This window comes from Nannobrachium achirus (genome assembly GCF_963921795.1).
Source record: "Nannobrachium achirus genome assembly, chromosome: 11".
Taxonomy (NCBI): Eukaryota; Metazoa; Chordata; class Actinopteri; order Myctophiformes; family Myctophidae; genus Nannobrachium; species Nannobrachium achirus.
This window is the reverse complement of record NC_137820.1, coordinates 47,014,261-47,039,260: the sequence shown is the minus strand read 5'-3', so window position 1 is coordinate 47,039,260 and position 25,000 is coordinate 47,014,261. Positions and strand designations below refer to the sequence as shown.

General features: G+C 42.5%; 1 protein-coding gene across 1 annotated transcript in view; it reads right to left on the bottom strand.

Annotated features, from left to right (window-relative positions):
* agbl1 (AGBL carboxypeptidase 1) overlaps positions 1-25,000 on the bottom strand; it is a gene marked incomplete at both ends in the record, with an annotated part of 227,131 nt that overhangs the window by 73,106 nt on the left and 129,025 nt on the right. Inside the window, 4 exons of the mRNA XM_080737125.1 lie at positions 16,727-16,880; positions 20,497-20,629; positions 21,254-21,341; positions 24,328-24,476. Of these exons, the coding sequence (XP_080593251.1) occupies positions 16,727-16,880; positions 20,497-20,629; positions 21,254-21,341; positions 24,328-24,476 (524 nt within the window). The remainder of the gene's footprint in view (positions 1-16,726; positions 16,881-20,496; positions 20,630-21,253; positions 21,342-24,327; positions 24,477-25,000) is intronic.

Below are 25,000 nucleotides of genomic sequence, written 5' to 3'. Positions count from 1 at the left end.
TCCATTTGACCTGCCTGTGAGTCATCTATGACCAATTTCTCCAGTTGCTGTTGGGCAGAAACCTCTTATCTGGATCCTTTTTTAATACCCTACTTGTTGATTTTTCATTTGACCAGCCTGTGAGTCATTTCATGTACTGTATGACGAATGACTCCAGATTCCTGGCCAACGTTTGTCTATTTTCACTATATGTTCTGCCTTTTATCCAGGGGATCTGCTATTGTCAGCAAAGATATTTAATGTAAAGCGAAGGCAGAAAAATACACTATTATAGAGCCCTGAGGGACTCCGCTCAACAATGCATGGGGTTCGAGTGGTCAAGCTAATCAGGGTTGGTCTGTGATACATGATGCACGTCTATAGACAAAAAAGGGGAGGGTTTAATATCGCTGGATCGGCCCTTTTAACCATCCCTTTTATGCCTCCTCAGACATTACTTAAGGCAAGTGATGCTGTGCATTTCACCGTCTCCCACAGCTCATTGGTCAGACAGCATGGTCATCCTACATTACCATTAGATGATTACCTGTCAGGGTCCATTACTACTGGCCCGTGGCCCGTCGAGGTCCATTACGATTGGCTTACCAAGTCGTCGAGGTCCATTATTAGCTATTGGTTTATGGAGGTGTTGAGGCTCATTACTATTGGTTGATAGGGAGGTTTTGGGACATTACTTGCGGATAATGTATTGGATGTCACACTGATATGATATCCATTTGCACAAAATAGTCGTGACTTGACTATGAACGACGCGAAGGCCTTCCCTACCGCCGTGGCAATGTGGTGAATCAATTCCTGTCATTCTCCTGGGCTCATACAAGCCACCAGTGAGCGGCATATGGTAGTTACTTGCAGTTGGAAGGTAGAGAAAGCAGATGCTCTCAATAACAGTTTACAGTTTAGGCATTTAGCAGACGCTTTTAATCCAAAGCGAATAACGTAGTCTTATATAAGACGGTTGGAGAAAGACTGTGGAGCAGAGGTGTAAAGTAAGTAAGTACATTTACTTAAGTAAAGTAGTTCAGTAAAATTGTGAGGTATTTGTACTTTAATTGAGTATTTCCAAATTCTACTTCTACTCCACTACATCTCGGATCCAAATATTGTACTTTTACTCCACTACATTTATTTGAAAACTTTAATTACTAGTTACTTTGCAGATATAAATTATAATGTTAAATAATATTAACCACTTTAACCCTTTATACCTAAGCTATTTTGGATATAGCCGATCAACAAGTGACCGATTGCATCGTAATGTGCTGTGAGCTTGTAGCTCTGCTATTTTAAAGAATTTAGAACTTTAAGTACATTTTAATTTACACTTTTGTACTTTTACTCAAGTACATTTTGAATTACGGACTTTTACTTGTAAGGCTGCATCCACACCAAAGTACTGGATTCCCCATTCCACCAATGCATTTCAATGAGAATGTTTTTTTTTTTTTTTGCAGAAATCCTCTACTGGCATTAAACCGCTCCATTCCCATTGAAATACATTGGTGGGGGAATCCACACTTTTTCTTTATCCACTCTCATAGGTGCTTTGGTGTGACCGCAGCCTTATGCTGCATTCACATTGAGAGAAGCCAAGCTAATGGTTTGCTTGGTAATTCAATGTATTCTCAATGCAAACCAGCTTTAAAAAAATCCAAGCTTTTTTTCCAGCTTGGAAATTTTAAAAGCTGGTTTGCATAGTGAATACATTGAATTACCAAGCAAACCATTAGCTTGGCTTTTCTGTATGTGAATGAGGCATTAGAGTATTTCTATATTGCAGTATTGATACTTTTACTTGAGTAAAATATGTGAGTACTTTTTCCACCACTGCTGTGGAGACGGTGGCACTGCCAGAAAGATGAAAATAATTACTGTACCAGTGGCGTCAGTTCAGCAAAAGCTAAGGTATGGCAACATGACTGACACCAGTCAGGTTGCCATACCTTAGCAACAGGCATGAGGAATTTATCTTAAGAAGTACATTTAATTTTTTTCCCTGTAGCCAAGGTATGGCAGCTGCCATACCCAATTGACGCCTCTGTACTGTGCGTATCATCAAATGAGACACGAGGATCATCGTGCATTCTATAGGCCCTGAGAGCCAAGCTCCACTGCCACATTATATATTCAGCCGCTATAGAGGTGTTGTAATGTACGTCAGCCATGTGAGTCACTTCCATTTCTGCGAGGCCCTTAACCTCTCTCTGTCAGGGTAGGACAAGCTGAGAGAAAAGGAGGAAGGGAGGGGGGGAGAGACTATGGTGAGACAACAACCATATTTGATTTCTGAAAGGTTTTCCGGCTACCACCAGACAGTTGAACAAGGCTTGCACACACACCTGTCGGTGGGCTGGCCTGCCACACTGGAATACTATCCTTATGTCAGTCTAGACTCCAGGCTTAAATGCTGGATTACCTACCTTCCCCCAGGTAGATTACATCCATACTTCCTTATGCAAATGTAAAGAAACTACAGTACAGTTTTACCTTTCTTTGCGGCATGAACCGGCCTTGTGAACTGCACCGTGTGCATGATACCGTATAGCATATGATACTAATATTCTAAAAGAACATGTACACACCTGATGCTAATGTTCTAAACATCATTTACTGTACATACTACTACACATGTTTTATGCATATATCATTATATTCTATATGATTGGATTTTTAACTACAATAGTATATAGTAGTATTTTCAACTAGTATCAAAACCTCCACCGGCTGTCTGTCAGTCACGTCACATCAAAGTTTGGCATGGATAGGGACAACGGTGGCGGAGATATGGGTAGGGCAAAAGTGTGACGTGACATGACGTGACGTGACAGACTGACTGACTGACTGACTGACTGACAGCCGGTGGAGGTTTTGATAGTAACTGCGACCTTACGGTCGCAACTAGTGCTACTTAATTTCTTTCTTTCTAGATATACTTTTAGCCAATGAGGAAGCAGCATTCTCGGTGACGTCACCTTTATAGTAGTCTCTCAAGAACAGCCTAACTGAGCTCGAGTTACAACAAGTGAAAAGGATCAACCTTTTCTTTGACGATGGCTAGCCAGATTGCCTTTATAGAGGATTGGTCAAGCGCTTCACATGACATTCTGGCTATCCAGACCATAAATAGGAAACCACACTCGCAATTTCCCAGAATTGCATCTTTCTAGTTTACACCTGTAAGCCTGTGATGTGACATACAGTTGATTCTGATTGTGATCTCTTGTAATGAACCCATACCACGCACGCACGCACGCACGCACGCACACACACACACACACACCATCATCATCGGCGATCACTCGAAGTCGAGTAGGATGGTCCTCCTGGGGGGTCCTTCTTGTGGGTCCTCAGATGGCTGAATAGTCCAATTCTGGAACCACACACTTTGGTGCAGTGTGGACATTGGTGTGAGGTGCTGGGGGTGGGATGTGGAACAGCCTCTTTGGTGGCGGCTACCCTCTCCTTTCTCTGCTGTCGCTTGACTGTGGCAGCCCGGCGGAGATTGTGCTCCTGGAATGTAGCACCATCGTACAGACTTTTCCTCCATGCGGCTCTGTCCTGAGCAAGGGCTTCCCAGCTTGTGCTGTTTATGCGGAATTGTTTGAGTTTTATCCTGACATTGTCCTTAAAACGCTTTTTCTGACCTCCAGGAGCTCTCTGACCAGTTGCTAGCTCAGAGTAGAGGAGCTGTTTAGGAAGGCGTGTGTCAGGCATTCGCACAACATGAGCTGGTGTTTTGTGTTTTGTATGCTCTGGAAAAAGCATCAAGTATGCTCTGAAGATCTGTCTCTGTGTGGGCTACAATGGCATTGTCATCTGCATATTGCAGTTCCACGATGGATGTGCGAGAGATCTTGGATTTGGCTTTGAAACGATTGAGGTTAAACAGCCTGCCATCTGTTCTGTAGATGATCTGGACTCCCGGAGGTAGGCTGTGACCAACAAGGTGGAGAATGGCTGCAATGAAGACTGCAAACAGGTTGGGGGCAATAATGCATCCTTGTTTGACACCAGTTTCCACCTTGAAAGGCTCAGTCTCACTGCCACTGCAGAGGACTGTTGCTGACATGTTGTCATGTAGGAGCCGGAGGATCCTGATGTACTTTTTTGGACATCCACATTTTGACAGGATTTTCCAGAGGGCCTCGCGGTTCACAGAGTCAAAAGCCTTTGTTAAGTCAATGAATGCCATGTATAGTGGTTGTTTTTGCTGCTTGCATTTTTCTTGTAACTGTCGAGCTGTGAAGATCATGTCAGTTGTACCACGGGCAGGGCGGAAACCACTTTGGGATTCAGGGAGGATTTCTTCAGATGTTGGATGAAACCTCTTGAACAGAATGCGGGCAAAGATCTTCCCAGTTGTGGACAGGAGTGAGATGCCCCTGTAGTTTCCACAATCTGCCTTGTCCCCCTTTTTAAACAGGATGACAATGAGTGCATCTCTAAGGTCTGCACACACACACACACACACACACACACACACACACACACACACACACACACACACACACACACACACACACACACACACACACACACACACACACACACACACACACACACACACACACACACACACACACACACATATATGCTGTGTGTCTGCCATTGTGCCCTCAGGCTGGAGCTAGCATCTGATCTTCTCTCTGACAACCCTCCAGCTGCTGTGATGTTGCCACATTGTTGTTAGCTGGCCAGGGACTGGAACCGGCAACCTTCAGGCTACTATCCACACTGCCCACCATTATTTTCTTTCAGAAAGCAGCCTAAAACCTGTCCTGTTATTATATCATTTATTTGCTGTGATGATCAATGCAATCTTGTGATTTTCATTGTTGCTGTCTCCAAGAGTCAACAACAATGTCTATATAATAGGAACATCAACAAAGCACACAACACTTCTGGTGTGACTGAGATCATTATGCTACATCAGGGGGCATTATCTGCTTTTTCAATCATGTCAATAATACATGATTGCCCTGTGAAAACATGCTATCTATTTGTGAATGTTCTACTTACGTTAGTGGAGTACACAGTGTCTCCCCAAGTATACACAGTACAGTCCTTATTGTTCATTTAGTCCAAAGAGTGTACGGTTGGAAACAAATGGGACCTATTTTGCTTCCATTTGTACTTAAATAATCACTGGGCCTTTCCATAAAGCTGGCAGAGTGTTCAATAATCTAAACATGTCTGGGAATATATACATATACATTCAGGCGTAATGTTTCCATGTTAACATTGCACAGAAACAAATCTGTAGCTCTAAGAACAATAGCAAGCTTTAATAAACATGCAAAAGTGACACAAAATAGAAGATCTTTGACAGAGTTACTTTCCTTTTTTTTCCTTTCTCTTCTGCAATATAATTGTATATCTGTTAATGTTTACTTATTATTTTGTTTTATGCATCCTATATGTCATTAAATAATTGTTTCCTTAGCTTGTTCTGTGCAAAGCACATTGAATTCCATTGTTGTTTGAAATGTGCAATACAAATAAAATGACCTTGCGATGTTCTTTTTAACATTTCTTGACAAGTGACAGAGTTGGACATTCCACCCAGCAGTGCAGAGAAGGTTCTTAGAACCATGGCTCTGCAGGAAAGGGTCAAGTCACGTATAACAAACAACACGCTCACATTCTAATGCGCGTGACTGAGTGATACAGGTGATAAACACTGCATTGTACCGTGACGTTCAATTAATCAAGGTGTCAGTAATGGATATAAATTTGTTTTGGTACCAGATCGGAGGGAAAAGGCCAGCGGTAAAGACAGAATAAAAGGAACGAAGGGCGATGAAGGACAGGGAAATAAATGAAGATAAAGACCATGACTGACAGAGGGACATATAGAGCAACAAGGGTAGCAGAGAGAGAGAGAGAGAGAGAGAGAACGAGAGAACGAGAGAGAGAGAACGAGTAACAGTACAAAACCATGAGAGAAACACCATGACAAGATGACCATGAGAAAGACAAGAGAGAACATAAAAGGGGGAAATCATAATGTAGACAGACACGGAACGAGATTGAATGACGAGACTGCGATAAAGTCCTTAAGAGGAAAACGAAAAGCTAGATAGAAAGCTGACACACAGAGAGAGAGAGAGAGAGAGAGAGAGAGAGAGAGAGAGAGAGAGAGATACCTTTAAAAGCACCTTTATTAAAACACTGCACTACAAAATATTACATCAGTTACATACACCTTTAAGCACTACTAATTTTTTTCAAAAAGAAAGTATAGTTCTATATAGCATAGTTCTCCCTCCTGCACGGAGCATAGCACCTCTTCCTGAGCCCAGAAAGAGATGAAAGTCTCTAGATTGTCCACTGTTTTATGGTAGGCAAACTCCACCCTAAGGCGAGCTGCCACCAGTCCTTTCAGTACTTGCACTGGGTCTGTGTTAATTCCCACTTCCCAGAGCCTCTGTTGTTTTTCCGAGTCAACCAAATAGCCATCTTTGCCCAGAAATAAAATTAATCATTGTATGTATGCTTTTTTCGGAGAGAATATTTTGGACCAAAACAGTTCATGAGAGAAGGCTTCCCCTACCCCTTGAAACCACTGTTCCAATAAGTGAAATAACACGCCCAGCCTAGGACACTGAGTGATCAGGTGGGTCAATGTTTCCCAATGTTTCAGTCATTCAAAACAGACATCCCTCCCCAACACTAGGATCCTTTGTCAAGTCCCGCCAGTTGTCCCGCCCCTCTTCGCACCCATTGGTTGCTGTGTCTTGGTGGGACAAAAGTCCTTTCTCTCCATCCACTACCATTGTATTCAATTCTCATTTTAATCTTGGTTTCAGTAAACAGGAGCCTCTCAGTAGCCATGTTTCCATAAACTTATTCGAATTAGGGAAGCGAATTATCAGAAATACGCATTAAGACAAAGCGAATTTAGCATGTTTCCATTTGCGGGTGTCATTCGAATTAGCGACGGTCGCAAGAGTTGATCGGGCTGATTTTTTTTTTCAGACCGAACCTGAGCACTGCACCGTCTGCACGTCTGACTGCTGTGACTCGGTCGCTGTCTAGTAGTGGGAAGAAGGGGTTATCAGTCATCATCATGGCCCCAAATAACTTTTAAATATATTACAATTGGCGACGAGTCTCTTACGAAATTGGCAAGAGTTCCTCTCAATACATAAAGCTACCGGTTCACCGGGAAAACCGTCGCGTCACTGCACAGTGTTCATCCAGTTTCAGCGTCCTCTGGAAGGTCAGGTGGCCGATCTGCAAGCTCACAACGCGGCGCGGAGACGTGGATGCGAGCTGGCGCTGCTGTGAGCTTGTAGATTGGGCACTTCAGGCACGCAACATTGTGTGATGAGGAAGGGTTCGCCACCGATGGCTTGACTCCGGGAGGTGAAAACGGGAGGAATTTAGACACGGTCCGTGTCACTCCGTGTGTAACAAACAACCGGTTTGTTTTGTGGGCTAACGCGGCAGGGGAAATGGACCTAGAACGTCATAATCTATTCGCATTTATTGTCTGACCCGTTTCCATTCACTTTTGCGCATTTAGTTTATTCGATAAAGGCTCAAAATCCTCCTCCTCCAAGCGGATAACCTTTTTTGCGGATAATGAAAGTTTATTTGCATTTTGAAGTGTTTCCATAAAAACATTTAGCGAATAAGCCGTTAATGCGCAAAAAGTGGCTTTATGGAAACGCCACTAGTGGCAGTATAGTGATAGGGCATGTTTTTTAATGTTTTTATTCCTCCAAAAATTATGTTTTAGCTAATTCAAAATAAAAAAGGCGGAACCAGGGTGGGACACAGCATAAAGAGCCTGCTGGTTGGTCAGTCAGGGACCAATCAGAAGGCTGACAAAGGGTGAATCCTCCATTGGAGGTCGCCAGCCCTTTTTTCAATGGGCGGCTTGTACAGGGACCGCCAGCGGCCCTTCAGGTCATGATCTTGGCCAAACAACTCAGTCCAACTCAGTCCCATTGCTGCCAAGGAGCGTAGGTGCGATACCTTGACACAGGTGTAATATGCCGCCTTCTTCCCCAAGTCTCTGACTTCTCCCAGCTGCGGTATTGTGAAAGAGAGGAAAACATCCACCCCTTCTTGCCCACAGCAGCAGCAGCAACCAGGGATGGGAAACGGTATTCAGTTCCTTCGACCCACTGATCGTAGTTTGTACAGTCCTGCACAAACCTCCTCAGCGGTGCTGGTATGGAGGCACAAACCTCCTCCACCACTCTAGACAGTAGTCTGGATGATCTAATGTTCGCCATTTGTCCCAGCATCTCAACTGACATTGCAGTCATTTTAATCAAATGTCCGAGAGAGAGAGAGAGAGAGAGAGAGAGAGAGAGAGAGAGAGAGCATGACAGCAAGAGAACATGGGAGAGAGAGAGAGTCCCAGTTCGGTAGAAGCTATCTGCAAGCCATGCCTGTCCTGTTAAATGAGATTATGTTTGATAATTAACAGCGTTCAGAGAGCGAGCTGTGATTGCATGGGAAGCTTTTTTAATTAGAGACGATAGGAGCAAAGGGGAATCCAGGAAGCTTTAAGTAATCTGTCAGCGTTGCTGGAGAGAAAACCTTGCATCTTGTAGAGGAAAAATTAAAGGACCCAACTCCATGTACGACAAATGAGGCCCATGCATTGATGTATTATTATCATTGTTTTAAATATGAACGGGATTGAAAGGAATGTGTTGCTGGAGTCGGCTAAAGGTGTAGTATGTCATTTTCTTTTCTTTTTTGTTTTGGTTGAAACAAAGTTTTTTCATAAAAAAAGGTCAAAGGCTATTTATTCTGATAATAGTAATCCTTGCTATAGTGTTTGTTCAATAACAGGGGTCTCATTGTCTCTCCAGCTCTTTAACTGTTCTGCTGCCGTTGACAATCCTCACCGTCATTGAAAGGGTTAAAACCATGGTGCCGTTGACGGTGAGGACTGTCAATCTTACTGTATTTACTGTAAAAGTATTACTTACAGTACACCGCTCCGCTCCCGCCCACATCGGTAATGTCCGCGATTTGTTTACAACGCACGTTGTGCGTGCACGCGAAGTGAAGGTCCGCCATAGTAAATCCATTGAGAGGCCCATAAAGAGACTTCATTTATTCAAAAATAGACATTTTGAGCCAAAGAGTGGGCTGATTCCTGTACAAAATTCACTCGGCTGGGCGCAGCCATGTTTCTCTTCTGGACCCACACTGTCATGTGACTAGATGACGTAATCGTTGCCGTCAAGTGATAATCCAAAAACACAAAAACAACCCCCTTCCGACCCTTCAAAATAATAGCGGCGGCCTACGGAGGAAACGGCGCGGCACCAAGCAAAATTCAGATTAAAAGGCAGTAATTGTGTTAATAAACAGAAAATACATTTTAGGGTGTGCTGCCAATTTCATCCAATCAGGGGAGCTACCCCTTTTTCAGCTTAAATGTGATAGAGTTCCAGTTCCAATTTTGTCTGCTCATTTGTTCGTGTGCATGTCATTACTCCCAATTTCACTTGTTTATCCTCTATGTGTTCTCTGATTGGATTAAATTGGTGTTCCGACATGTTTACTAAAGAGCTGCAGAGACAGGGAACCCCCGTTACAGAACAAACACACTATAGCAGGGGTCTTCAACAGGGGGTCCGGGACCCCATAGTAGGGCGTCCTCAGAGTTACTACAGGGGGTCCTCCAAATCTTTGTGTGATAGAAAGGGGGAAAAATCCTTTTTAGACAGATTCTTAACCAGATTCTGAGAACTTTAGCCGAAAATAGCAGATCGACAAGCTCACAACGCCGAGGCATTGTGAGCTTGTAGATCGGCTATTTTCGGCAAAGAGGTTCGGTGTAGAGGGGAGAAGTATTGACAGTTCAAGTGGTTAAATATCTGAGAACACAAATTGACATGAATCCAAAATACACTGATGACTGTGCTGTCAAACAATGACATATATATATGACGATATGGAATCTATGACAAGGTTGTGGGGGTCCCTGCTTCATCTCTTTCTCAACTAAGGGGTCCTTGGCCTGAAAACGTTAAAGACCCCTGCACTATAGCAAGGATTACTCTCAGAATAAAGTGCTATTTTCCCTTCTTCCGGTCAGAGTGAATTGAATACATGCTTTGCTTTTGGGAAATGTAACCTGTCTGATATGCTTGATGTTTGTGTTTGATTATATCACAATATCAAGTGTTAAATTGCTTTATATTCTGATAGTACACATTGGTATAGTGTTTGATAGGTATTTTGTTATGGTTTATATCATCTTTTTATCAATTCATATTGATGACTAACTGACCATCTGACTGTGCCATGCTATAATGTCATGTACAGCATTCTCAAGGCCAGGTCTCTGTCTGGTGGAACAGGCCTTATCTACTGTCTAGATGAGAATTGTTTTGGTTTATAAGGCTCAGCCTTGGACATCTGGTGTCATGCCGAGTCGCCGACACCAGCAAGGACATCTCTTCCCCCTGGAACCTAGTTGAACTCTTTGTCTTGTCATTCGTGGAACTGTTTAAATGTCATCCATTGACTGACCAAATGAACATACTTATACTCCTGTCAAAACATCATTTGTCAGAGAAAGCACAAACCTGTGAACCATTATTTCTGTACTGTTAACCTTTGTCTTGAATACTATCTCTCCATAGTAAAATTCCATTCTCACTCTGATTCATTCTCCTGTCTTATTTTCTTTGTGATCGATTATTGTATCTCATAAGGGAATAAGAAGGTGTTGTTATTTACAAAGAATGTATCTATCAGTGTAACAGGGGTCTCCCTGTCCCCCCAGCTCTTGATTAAATACCTATTTTATTCAGTCAGGAGAGAGAACTAACACCCGATACAGCTTAAATAAGTGACATTGGAAGTCATGATGAAACAACGAAATGAGCAGACAGAATTGGAACTGGAACACTATAAAATTGACGCTGATAAATTGGTACTCTCTCCTGATTGGCTACACAAACTAGACTGCTCCCGAGTCACGTTCAACGGGGCCCCCCCATGGCAGGGCCTCCCCTTTCCAGGAGGAGGGAAAACAGTACCCTTTACCCCCCCCCCCCCCCCCTATCGACGGCCCTGCTGCATTTTCTATTTACTAGAAGCGCGTCTAGTCGGCGACCTGGCCAACTCGGAACAATGTAAATAGGGAATGAATGCCCCGCCCTTTAATGCAAACCCCATTATACCTGTTGTCATAGGACCCGTTTTGACCATCTGTTTGCCTGTGTCCATTTATGCCCATATATGGAGATATCTGTTATCTGTCTGTCTGTCTGTCAGCGTCCATTTTATGTCCATATATGGAGATCACTGCAGATATAGTTCTGGGTCCATTTTATGCCCATATATGCCCATATATGGAGATATCTGTCTATTTGCGTCCATTTCACGCCCATATATGGAGATCTCTGAATCTGTCTGTCTGTGTCCCTTTATGCCCGTATATGGAGATCTTTGTGATTCTGCGTAAATTTTATGCCCATATATGCCATTTGCGTCCATTTTATGCCCATTTATGGAGATCTCTGTATCCGTCTGTCTGTGTGTCTGTCTGTGTCCCTTTATGCCCGTATATGGAGATCTTTGTGATTCTGCGTAAATTTTATGCCCATATATGCCATTTGCGTCCATATAGTTCTGGGTCCATTTTATGCCCATATATGCCCATATATGGAGATATCTGTCTATTTGCGTCCATTTCACGCCCATATATGGAGATCTCTGAATCTGTCTGTCTGTGTCCCTTTATCCATTTTATGCCCATATATGGGGGCATTCATTTTATGCCCATATATGGAGAACGCGCGTGCCCGTGGGACGAACGGTTCTCATATGGGGGCATTCATTTTATGCCCATATATGGAGAACGCGCGTGCCCGTGGGACGAACGGTTCTCGAGATACGCGGATTACCTACATACATACACACTCACAGAGATTTTTTGTTGACTCATGTGGCGTACGTGATGTCAGAGCCTTTTATGAAGTGATGTCACAATGAGTCAGAGCTTTCGCCGATTTCCTCAGAAACAGCCTGATGTCAACAATCAACCCCGCATAAGGAGATTCCGAACGTTTCGCGCCGGTTAGGGAAAACCGCGCGCCGGGTCAGGTCGAGGCGCGGCACTGCACTCCGTGCCGCGGCGGGGAACGTTTAACCTTTAAACTACTGTTTGAAAGTTTTGTTTCAACCAAAACATATCACTTACCCTACCTTTAACGATTTCATCAAAACTGTCATTTTTCAATAATGACCTGACTGCTATCAATAATAGACAGACGGAGACAACACACCTGAATCAAATCAATCAGTCCGGGGTGCTTGGTTCAATTGTAATCTGTTTGCAACAAGTCAGCCATGTAAAAACACATGATGCTCTTGGGACAAATTTAATATTGACCATCAAGTCAAAATTCGTGTCAGACCTGTGTATAGGTGAGACATGACCTTTGACCATACAGATTGGGTCAAAATGACAAAATTACATTAAAAAAAGTGACATAGTCTACATACTTCTTCCACCGTTGTGATTTTACAATGTAGGATTGCCTACTTCAAGTGGTTTGATGATTAAAGCTGAAGTTACGAGGTTTCCACGTGACCACAACGCTCTGGCGGGTAAAGCCTCGCTCGTGTTCTAACCCAGTGACATGTCACATGGCTGGTTGTAATTAGACCTGATTAGCATAGTAATTTGCATACAGAGGAAGGAAACTGGAACTGATTAGTTGTGACTGCTCGAGGCCTCTGTTGCACTTGGATTCAAGTTGTTTGTCTGTGCGGGTATGTGTGCACGTGTGGTTTATCTGCTAATCCCTTCTCTTCTTGCAGGAACTGCACACACACGCACACATACACACACACACACACACACACACAGAATTAATATACTTGTGAGGACATTTTAGGACATCGTCAATCCATCTGTCCGTCCGTCCGTCCGTCCGTCCGTCCGTCCATCTGTTCTCAGTTCATCATCACACAAACAAAAACTATTAGGGCTACTTTACTTCTAATAAAGAATCAACATGTCTAGGTGCATTTTTAAGGAACCTGGCAGTAGGATGACATTTTTAGTATACATATATTTTTTATCCTAACCCAAAAGCGTTCCTAAATGTAAGCCTTACATTTAAATTAAATAAAAATAAACACAATTTCTATTTCTCAAATTCTACTGTAACCTACTACACAAGTACGCACACACACACACACACACACACTCGTCTGGGACTGATAATATGTGGTACTATCATGGTCTCACTTGGCAGCTTGCTGAGCAGCTCTGACTAGGAGGGTTTCGGGGGTAATTCTGTCCCTTTGGGGACATTAGCGCTGCAGTAGAGGGTGACACAGAGTCCACGTCCTCCACAGACGATACAATCCACACTGGCAACATGTCTGGGCTTGTGGATGGCGGCCATAATTGCCTGCGGCGGGGATTTTTTTTGCGATTGAGACGAACACCAACGTTGGACTGTAAAGGGAGAGAAGTCTGAGATTCCTGATCACTGTTGAAAATATCATAGCAACCGCCTTCACCACTCAAACCCCAGCATCTGCATTCTGGGGGAAAGTAATGGCACTCTCCCTGTTAACTGTCATTCCTTACTAAATGCTATCAATAAACGCAGAAAAGAAAATAATTTTTGCTATTAATACCGGCATGCCTTGAATTTTGAATTACCCATTGGTGGGCCTTGGGAACTAAAACGTGGTTGAAAACGACTGGTGTAGACACTGCACCAGGCTGCCAGCCTCAGAAATACAAGTCACATTATGAATTATGAAAATGATGCCTTTTGCCATTTTAACAAATCTACTTTATGAGGCTGTTGCACCAAAACCAATGCTCATTTCCATAACAATATCAAGCTGTTTGGCTGCTACAGTAAGTGCACCAGCCACATTCAACATGTTTGGTTTGAACAGAGATGCCAGTTAATTTTGGAAAATTCATGTACCCAACGGAACGCAAGATTAGTCTGTACTTGCCATTCATTCTGCAACAGCCTGCTTCACACTTGCACACATTTGCTCCTCTATGAGTTGCCAAGTGCTACCATCAAAATGTGTTACTGCCGGACGGTTTGATTTCAATTCAGTTTATTTCAATTTTATGATGGTGCCAAATCACAACACGCTTTGTCTCAAGACACTTTACATAACAGAGCAGAGACCCGGCATTTGATGATGGCTCCAATTATACACTTAAGTAAGTACAGTGTGGGACAGAGGGGAAAGGAACTTGTTTGGAATAACGTGTTCCTTCCACGCGCTACGTCTAAACCGGGGAAATCCCCACTGTCTGGTGAAAAGAAGCAACTTGGACTAGAAGGAAGCATGAGGTCAGTCCGTTGTCTCCCCAGGCACGGCAGAGAGAGAGCAGAGCCCAGGATTACATAGGCAGTTGGCACTGGGTGAAAATGGGTTACAAAATCGTGGGATGAAAATTATAGAAAAAGAAAAGTAAGTACAGTGTTGGTTTTATAGTCTTTATGGTCTTTTCACTGATTGAAGACAAGAAATGTTGCATCGGGTACAAAAGCATTGTTCCTAATTTAAGTACAGAGGTACTACAGAAGTTTTATAAACTTTTAAATTCATACAGTGTAACATTTATTTCAGCAGTCTCTTTGCCAGTACCTCTGGTAGCTCTATCTTTTCAGCATCTATCTACAGTATGATCAGAATTCAAAACCCAAAATTCTAAACAAAACCATGGAAGTACCGCTCCAAAACGAATGCTGCGGGGTCCCCTCACCAAGGATATTTTGGAGAGTAACAACAAAGATTAATGGAAACTGTATTTATTAACTTTAAAATATATGTATATATTAAGGCTGGGACTTTAACTGATTAATTGAGATTAATTAATTACAGAAAATTAACGCGATTAAAGAAAATTAACACATTTTAATCGCACTTAGTTTTTGCACCACAGAACCTTCAGTTTCGGGCACACCGATCATAGCAATGCACCAACCAAGAAGAGACAACAAACGCAAAGGGAGAAGTAGCCGATCAGAGTGCTTTGCTTGGCCCAGTGGATGCGAAATTTAGATTTAAAAAACTCACTTGTTGATTCACTCGTACAACAAAATGTGTTTTACTTGAAAAAAAAATGCTTCTCAGGTCAAATATCGATGTGCGATTAAAATGTGATTAACTGCGATGAATTAATCACAGAGCCTGTAATTAATTAGTTTAACATTTTTAATCGCATCCCAGCCCTAGTATTTAGATAAGCTTTTTGGAAAGGGGGAAAAGTCAAGATTAAACCAAAAATTACTTTTGTTTAATTGAAAAAGTATGACTTTGGTATTTATCAATGAAACCATTTATTTCATTTAGAAGTTCCCTAAAAAGGAGTTTGTTGGCAAAGCAAGGCACTCACCACAGGAGACTGACACTCTAATTATGTTAATGCTGATACGGCGTAGTGAATCTCATATGGTTTTCTCCTAGACAAATTATTCCTTCATATTTCTGATTGCCAAGGATCACTGGGTTTCAATTAAGTACCAAAAAACAAACAAGGTATGAGATATATGTCTCTGGCAGGGAGGCTTACAGACTATTTCCCATTAACTGATTGTCTCCTCCGTAATATACGGAGGACGGTCCATCCATCCGTCCGTCCATCCATATGTCCATGCGTCCATCTGTTCTCAGTCATCACACAAACAAAAACTATGACTAATAAAGAATCAACTTTTCTAGGTGCATTTTTAGGGAACACGGCCGTACAGTAGCTATACTGCCACTGTATAATGTGGTCTCTAAAAGCAACAGGGATGGATATAAAGTATGGCCTTAGAGCAGAGCTCACTGGCGTTAGTGTAAATATGATGATGATGAATATGTGACGTTACTAGTCGAGACACGTTAGAGCATAGCCTGGTACATAAGTTAATGATCTGAGTCATACATACATATGTACATTACAAATGTAGCTCTAAGCCTAAGTTCAATAAAGAGGATCTCTCTCTCTTCCACTTTCATCTTTATTGCTGGCGATGCTTCACAAACATATCTCATGGGAGCGTCTCCTCCCTGCATGCCTAACTGATTTAAGACGTCCATAACAGTCTATAACTGAATTAAATACCAATCCGGCACACAAACACAAACACGTAAGCACGTATAAACAGTGGACAGCTCACATGGACTCCACATTTGTGCACACGCACGTGCGCACATGCACACACACACACACACACACACACGGTTTGTATTACTATACTTGAGGACAACATTTTAGGACGGCACTGAAACAATAGCTGAACAACAAGACCACAATGCGTTGCAGCACAACAAAGTATTTCATAGGGGAAGAAACAGGGACCTGCAGAGAATGTTAGAGAGGCAGGGGCTGACATTTCTAAAAGGGCCTTTTGGTGAAAATATCGAAAATAGCTACAAAAAATTCCACACAGAAAGTTCTTTTAACATACGATGCTGCATTCAAGTTCGGGAGAGTTTGGAAAAGGCAATATTCTTGCAACGCTGCCTTCAGGTATGGCATGGAAAGAGGGCATTTGCATTTCTTTCACAATAGTAAACACTAAACACTGCATTCATGGACTGGAGAGGGCACTTTTTACAGACTGATAAAAGGGCAGGAAGCCCCCTTTGATGTCTATGTGTGCACGTGCCTGGGAAGAAAATACATTTTACTATAAAACTAAAATAAAATAAAAATCTTGTAAGGACCAGGAACACACATACAGTAAGGCAGACTTACGGAATTGGTGCAGGTCTCTCATGCCCCTGGTGGCAGGACAGGCAGTGATGGTGAGCAGAGGACAGGGGTTCCCAGACAGGGTCTGACACAGGACCTGCCTTCTGAAGAACACCTTGGAGGGGTCCACGGAACGCTGGAGCACCATTAGATGAGACTGGAGGGGAGAGAGAGATCAATTTAACTACAGCAGGGAACCACACAATTCTACTACTTATTCAGTATCAGAGTATGTGATATGCTGTAGTGGTAAATGGTAAATGTTGTATTTATATAGCACCTTTATCCAAGGCACTTTACAGAGATGGTGCATTACATTCACCCATTCAAACACACATTCATGCGCAGATGGCGGAGGAAACCACGCAAGGCACCAACCTTCCAAAATCGGTATGAAAAATCACCTTCAGGCGGCTGCTACCCGTGACTTGTAAATAGACTTAAGCCCCCATGCTGCCCCCACCCTCTGAAATTGATATTATCCTAGATAAAGTAATAATGTTCTATCCGGCTGTCTTTCAATGTTATATGAGATATTTAAAGTGTGGTTCCTGTGGAAATAAGTCTCGGCTTTCTAGGATCTCCTTTTAATTGACCTTGTACATGTGATTTGTACTGTCATGAAACTGTACTTTTTTCTATTGCAAACTTCTAATAAATTCTTCAATCAATCAATCAATCCTGCTCATCAGGAGCAATTAGGGGGTTTCGGCAACTTGCTTCCGGTTGCCAAGCGTCCACTCAGCCCCTGATCCACTGCCGCCCCATGGCTGTGTGTGTGTGTGTGTGTGTGTGTGTGTGTGTGTGTGTGTGTGTGTGTGTGTTTGTCCATGCATGACGAAGGGGGTGCAGCCTACTGTGTGTACTGTTGTTTGTACAGTATGTACAGTCCAGCTTGGCAGACAAAGCTTATCAACAAACAAAGACCACATGAACCCAGAGATCCACGGCGTTCCCATGTGGATCCCCCCAGATCCACATGATTACATTTCCCTGCATACATAAACATTACACTGCACTGTTTTATATATTTGAGAGCCCTGGGGAGTCACATTAATGTCCGCTGCCTTGTCCCATTGTAGCCACAACTATTACATTTGCATCCAATAGCAGCTCAATAAGTGCTCAGTGGCCTCCGTTGCAGCAAGCTTATGTACCCTTAATTCCCAGGCTGCAGGATATCGTCGTGGTCGGGTGGAAACCTCGTATCTCCAAGTTTCAAATGTGTACGTTCTTTGGCAAAGTAAAGCCCTGCTTCATCATACAAGGCCGTCACACAAAAGTAGCTGATCTACAAGCTACATCTACAAGCACACAACAAGCACACAACACCTCGCGGTGCGAGGCGTTGTGTGCTTGTAGATCGGCTGTTTTCACTAGTTTAAATCATTTTTAAAGTGATAAATGCAAAACGAACGGTTTTGGACATACAAGGTTTTCACCCGACAACGACAATATACAACTATCATTTTTCCCCTCCCTATATTTCGGTAACTCACGTTGTTTCTAAACTCCAATTTCTGTGTGCAAGCAAAAGCAAAAGTATAGCTCTAAAATAACACAGCAAAATTGAGTTTTGTGCCCCGGACCTGACAAAATGTGAACTTTAGTTCAAGAAATGCTTATTGTAGAAATAAGTAATTTAATAAAGAAAAGTATTCTTTCTTTCTTTCCATGGCATTATTTTACGCAGGGCAGTATTTTACGCAGAGCACGTTCTATCCCTTCACAATGTTGTCGTCACCATTGTGTGTGTGTGTGTGTGTGTGTGTGTGTGTGTGTGTGTGTGTGTGTGTGTGTGTGTGTGTGTGTGTGTGTGTAAATGAAACTGAAGAGTAACACAGAACCATGCCAGCAAAGTTTCAAGAATGAGACCTCAGTCCTTTTTTCCAACACCAAATCTTTGCTGAAAATAGCCACATTGTGACACATTGTGAGCTCATATTGTAGCTCTTCTATTCTCGCGGAATGTTCGACCCAGAATAGGGATGCTATAGACCATATTCAGACGGCGTCCATCTTGCCATTAAGTCAATGAAATGCCAGCCTAGTTGCCACCCTACAGTTTTCAATGCAAATTTCAAACATGGCCGCCAGGTGAAAATGGTCTATTCATGTGATTACCACAACTCAGACGGAGTGTTTTTAGAAAGTATGACTCTTGTGATTTGGGGCTGTTGGGGTACAGTGGTGGAAAGTAATTAAGTACATTTACTTAATTACTGTACTTATGTACAATTTTGAGGTATTTGTACTTTACTTGAGTAATTCCAGTTTGCAATACTTTTACTTCTACTCCACTACATCTCAGATCCAAACATTGTACTTTTACTCCAATACTTTTATTTTAAAACTTTACCTACTAGTTACTTTGTAGATTTTGATTATTATTACAAAACATAAATTAACCACTTCAGCTCTAAATACCTTTCCTATCTACAAGCTCACAATGCAGATTTGAGTACATTTGAAAACCTGAAATGGGATATTCTGCATAATGAGTACTTTTACCTGTTGTACTTAAACACATTCAGTGCCACCTTTTCACCACTAGAGGGCGCCCAATGGCCATAGAATCTCTCATAGACAAGCGTTGTATATGCACAAGCCGTGCACAGCCATGACGCGCCTGAACACTTTCCTTTGTGTCATCAACAGGGACAGGATGAAGTTAGCTTGAAGTTAGCTATTGGCTACCAAGCATTTTAGAAGCCCTATTTTCGGCGATTTAGCCATGATTAAACCTTGCACACCTCATGGATATGCATGGAACAGAGAAAATGAGCTCTAAAGATCCTGGATTGCATTGGAGTGGATGGTAAATATCGGCGGCGCGACGCTCTCGCGGGCCGTGTAAACAGATGAAAAAAAATGTTAAAAGCCGAACTAGTTCGGGATCGGCACCCTGATAAGGTCCAAATAAAGCCGAACTAGTTCAGGATTGGCACAGTAAGAGTTAAGTACATTTTGATACCAATACTTTTGTACTTTTACTCAGGTACATTTTGAATGCTGGACTTTTACTTGTAACAGTATTTCTACATTGCATGTAAGACACTTTTTACTTCAGTAAAGAATAAGAGTACTTTTTCCACCTCTGTTGGGGTATCGTCACATTGATGAATGTATATGTTCTGTGTTCATCTAATCTGTGTATGTCTGCCATTGACCAGTACCGCCACATCCCATAGGCTGGAGGGAGTGTAGCATTGTAATTGGCTATTAAGTCGGACAGACAGCCTGTAGTGCTACAGTATATCTGTTGGGTCAATCTGAGCAAGTGATACCTCTTTTTCTTTACCTGTGATCCTCTACTTCAGTGGTTCTCAACCTTTTCAGGCCACGACCCCCAAAGACACACCCTGAAGAGAACTAAGAGTTGAGGCATTACATTTTGTCTAATACGGTTCTATTGTGAAAATAGCAGATCTACATGCTCACAGAGCATGTAGATCTGCTATTTTCACAATTTCTGCCTCTAAAATTTTGACAATTTGGCCAATGTTTAGTTTGTCATTTTAGAGGTATTAAAAAGTCCTTAAATTGTCACTTTAGAAATGTGCAGATACCCTCTATACTTAAACTTTATGCTGGTTTGTTTCACTGTTGAGAGAGAAAAAAATGTTTCACATTAAGTTAATCATCTGGGGACCCCCCAAAATTATTTGGGGACCCCACTGTGGGTCCCGACCCACAGGTTGAGAACCACTGCTCTACTTTCATAAGAATTGAAGACAGTGATAATAATTGAAGACAGACTGACAGACAGGTACCTGTAATGCAGAGTATGTGTAAGGATAGTGGTAGGCCAGGTAGCAGACGTCATCAGCGTGTCTGAAGGTCACAGTGAAGGTCAAAGTGTAAAACGTTGGTCTTTTCTTGCCCCGCGCTGCACAGAAGTGGTTTCTGGGAGAGACGATAGGAGGAGTCAAATCAGATTAAAAACATTAACACCCCTAATTTAAGGCCCATTCCGAAGGAAAAGTAAGGTTTACATCGTTTCTCCATAGAGCTCAAACATTTCTCCCCCTCTACACCAAATCCTTTTGGCGAAAGTAGACTGGCAAAATCTATAAGCTCACAACATGTCGAAACGTGTGCGATAACTTGTGCTTGTAGATCTGCGGTCCCAGGTTAAAATATGATTATTTTGGGGGTCGCGGCCTGAAAAGGTTGAGAACCACTGTCCTAAACAACACAACATTAGTAAAATATCCTTCCTGCTGTTCTACATACTGCCAACCAGGTGACGAAATCACAGATTGAGGCTCCTGTTGCTTTTATGAGATACCCGAGACCATTAGGGGTTTTGTGGAAGATGATTATGAATTTTTTTTTGACCACGTTAAATGCTCTATATCTTAAAATAATAACCTAGAACAGCCTATCTGCGACGCATTGAGAGCTTGTAGAGAAAGGCTGTTTTCGCAGCAAAACATTCTTACGTAAAAGACATGCTGGTTTCTATGGAATCCAAAAGGTCCAAAGTTGTGGCGACTGAGAACTTTAATCCATGCCTTCATTATGTACCTGTAATAACAGATCTCTGTTCCACTCCTCTTCCAGTGAGGTCGACCTTCCAGGGCTTCCCTCACGGAGTACAAGACAGGCTGCATGCCTGCAATACACAAGCACATGCACACACACACACACACACACACACACACACACACACACACACACACACACACACACACACACACACACACACACACACACACACAAGCACACACACACACACACACACACACACACACACACACACACACGGTCAGAAGAAATGAACAAACACAGCATCCCAAACACAGAGAACCCGGAGCAGTTTGACACTACAGTGCTTTACAGAGGGGCACGTTGGCCGGTGTTGTAGAGACACTCCCAGCTATCATCCTCGCAGCAAAGTTATCATGGGATATTTGATATCGTCTGAGATTCAACCAGCAACTTTGTCTTGTACTTCGTTCACTGGGGTCCTATCCTACACCAAATCTCTTTGCCTAAAATAACAAATCTACAAGCTCACAGCATGTCACGTTGAAAATAAAAACAACAAAAAAAAAAACATCAACAATTGCGTATGAAAACACGATAACTTCTTCCCATTGTGGTCCTCTCACATAACGCAGAGAAGAGACATACATCAATAATACAGTCAATGAAAACCTTTAAGGGCTAAAACCATTTTAAATCAAGCAAATAAAATACAAATACATTGCAACGCAGTGTGAGCTTGTGTATCTGCAATTTTTTGGCATATTATTATGTTTGCGTATATACCGTAATAAGTTTCATGACTTTGCACGATACAGAAGTACTGTATGTCTACCAGACTACCACACAAGTGGTGTGTGGCACAGTGTTCAATTTGAGATCTGACAAGCATGTCCGTCTTTCCGTTTCAGTTGTCTGTTCCTACACACTGTAAAATCCTGTTGTGTTGGCCTGAGGCGAGTAAAAAAAAAAGCCTAACAGTTTTCTGAAAAAACTTGTTGTTGTTACCGTATATGGTTCTCAAACTTTTCATGTCATGGACCTCCACAATTATATGTATTTGGCCACTGACAAAGAAACATATTTTGTTCCAGAGACCCCCAGAAGCAAAGATTTGTGTTAATCTTTTAAAAATATATACAGTATATTCAAAGATTTTTCAAAAATAGCAGATCTAAGATCTAGCGGTCCAGGCGCTAGCCCCCAAAAAACTCCAAAAATATCTTAAAAATTAAATAATAAATAAATAATATTGCAGATCTACAAGCTCATACTGTATCATAACACAAAGTGAGGCGATATGAGCTTGTACAATATATCTGCTATCTTTGAACAGCCAGCCTATTATATATAGCTAAAATACTACACTGATGCTTTCCCAGATTGAATGGGTTAATTTAACTCGAGAGAGAGAGAGTGTACCAATGGAACCTTTAGAGGTCCATTTGGTCCAAGGGCCAACTGGACTCAAACTAGATGAAATCATCAAAACAAGCAAAGATTATGTGGTGAGATCATTTCCCAGTATGTCAGAAGATAACCATTTTTCAGAGGAGAATACGTGTTAATTCTAATAGGACTCATGCAGCAGTACTCCTTTGTGTTTGCTCTCCTCTCAGATGAGACCAATTTCCCGGGGAAAAGAACTAGAGTATTCACTGGAGCATGGGACGTTCTGTGAAACCCCTGTGCGTGTGCGTGTCCTCCACAAACAAGCATGAATGTGTCATTTAAGTCAGCTTTTAGCCATAACCTGTAATGCCCTTCTCTCTCTCTCTCTCTCTCTCTCTCTCTCTCTGCTGACCTGATTGTCGCTCTTCTTATAGTTAATGACTTTAATTTGCAGCCCTGTCTGCTGTCTTGCTTATAGCTCCCTCTGTCTTTCCCTCCCTCTGCTTTGTAAAGAAATAATCTTTGTTCTCTGCGCACTGTCGCACACACACCCACACCGATTGCAAATGCCTTGTTAGTATAGGGAACAGGCGCTGGAAGGGATTTTCGGTAAAGGGGGAGCTTGTAGATGGGACACATTTCCAAATCATTGATTCGATAAAGAATCACTGTCATGAGCGCAATATCTGCCCTGGACGGTCAAGAAGGGATTCTTGAAGGAGCGTCAAATGTTGGTCTCCCAAGCAGGATATCTGGGGTGTAATCTCAGGCAGGACATACCATGAAACTTACAGAATGCATCTTTATTAACAGGGCTCCCACTATGGATAGTGTTTATTTGTGTAGCTTGTGCAGGCCTTGTTTATTTTGGGAGATATGTACCAGGTTCTACACTCCATATCCTTCACACCCCAGCTGTGCTCTCTTGTGATGGTACTGTATACTCTCCAGGTGGGGCAGCAGGTGTGTATGGTACAGTATGTCTGACTTGTTCACATAATCACACATTCTGTATGTCCAGCCTTATAGGAAGATGTGTTGTGTGCATCCAGCAGGTGCAACTGGCTTCTGGTTCCCTTTTTATTACACTGATTCTGAATAGCACTTTTAAGCCCTACTGTAAATACTTAGACATACAACAGAGAGAAGACTTGCTGAATTACAAGCTTACAATGTGTTGTGAATGTTAGAAAACATCATTTCCACATATAATGAGATGACCCCATGGGTTAATGCCTTTAACTCATACAGTGCCTATCCCGAATTAGTTTGGGATAATTTGGACCTTATTAACGTCCTGGGTGCCTATCCCGAACTAGTTCGGCTTTTTTTTTTTTTTTTTTTTTTTTTCGAGCCGCGCCGCCGGCCGTCATCTGTTTACACGTCCCGCGAGAGCGTCGCGCCGCCGATATTTACCATCCACTCCAATGCAATCCAGGATCTTTAGAGCTCATTTTCTCTGTTCCATGCATATCCATGAGGTGTGCAAGGTTTAATCATGGCTAAATCGCCGAAAATAGGGCTTCTAAAATGCTTGGTAGCCAATAGCTAACTTCATCCTGTTCCTGTACATGCACAAAGGAAAGTGTTCAGGCGCATCATGGCTGCGCACGGCTTGTGCATATACCAGCGTATCTCTATGGTGAATTCTATGGCCATTGGGCGCCCTCTAGTGGTGAAAGCTGGCACTGAAAGCGTTAAGTATTCATTCCTGGTCTCACCGTAGTTGAACTGACTGTTGCTCTTCTCACAGTTGATGACGTTGAAGCGATATGGAACGTTGGCCACCATGTTGCTGACCTCAAAATAAAACCACTGGGTGTGCTGGGAGCAGTTAGCATCCGCATTCAGTATGAGGTCATACTCGTTCCTGGAGAGGAGAGGAGAGGAGAGGAGAGGAGAGGCTATTATTACTTATGTACTGTACTGTACTGTACTGCAAGGGTCTTCAACAGGCCCCTAGGGGGTCCTCAGAGTTACTACAGGGGGTCCTCCAAATTGTTGTGTGATAGAAACCCTTTTCTTCTTTTTTATATTAACCATTTGAACCTTAGCATCATGTTCTGAGAACTTTTTGCCAGAAATAGCAGATCTACAAACTCGCAGCGCGAGGCGTTGTGAGCTTGTAGATCGGCTGTTTTTGGCAAAGAGGTTTGGTGTAGAGGGGAAAAAGAGCAGACTAAGTACAGACTGAAAGGTCAAGGTTATATTAAGTGTTGACGGTTCAAGTGGTAAAAAAACCCACAAATTGACATGAATCATGAAAACGTTGAAGACCCCTGGTGTACTGATTTTGTGTGTGTGTGTGTGTGTGTGTGTGTGTGTGTGTGTGTGTGTGTGTGTGGGTGGGTGACGTGACGTAACGTTTTCGCTGTCCTCGGTGTCAAACATGTA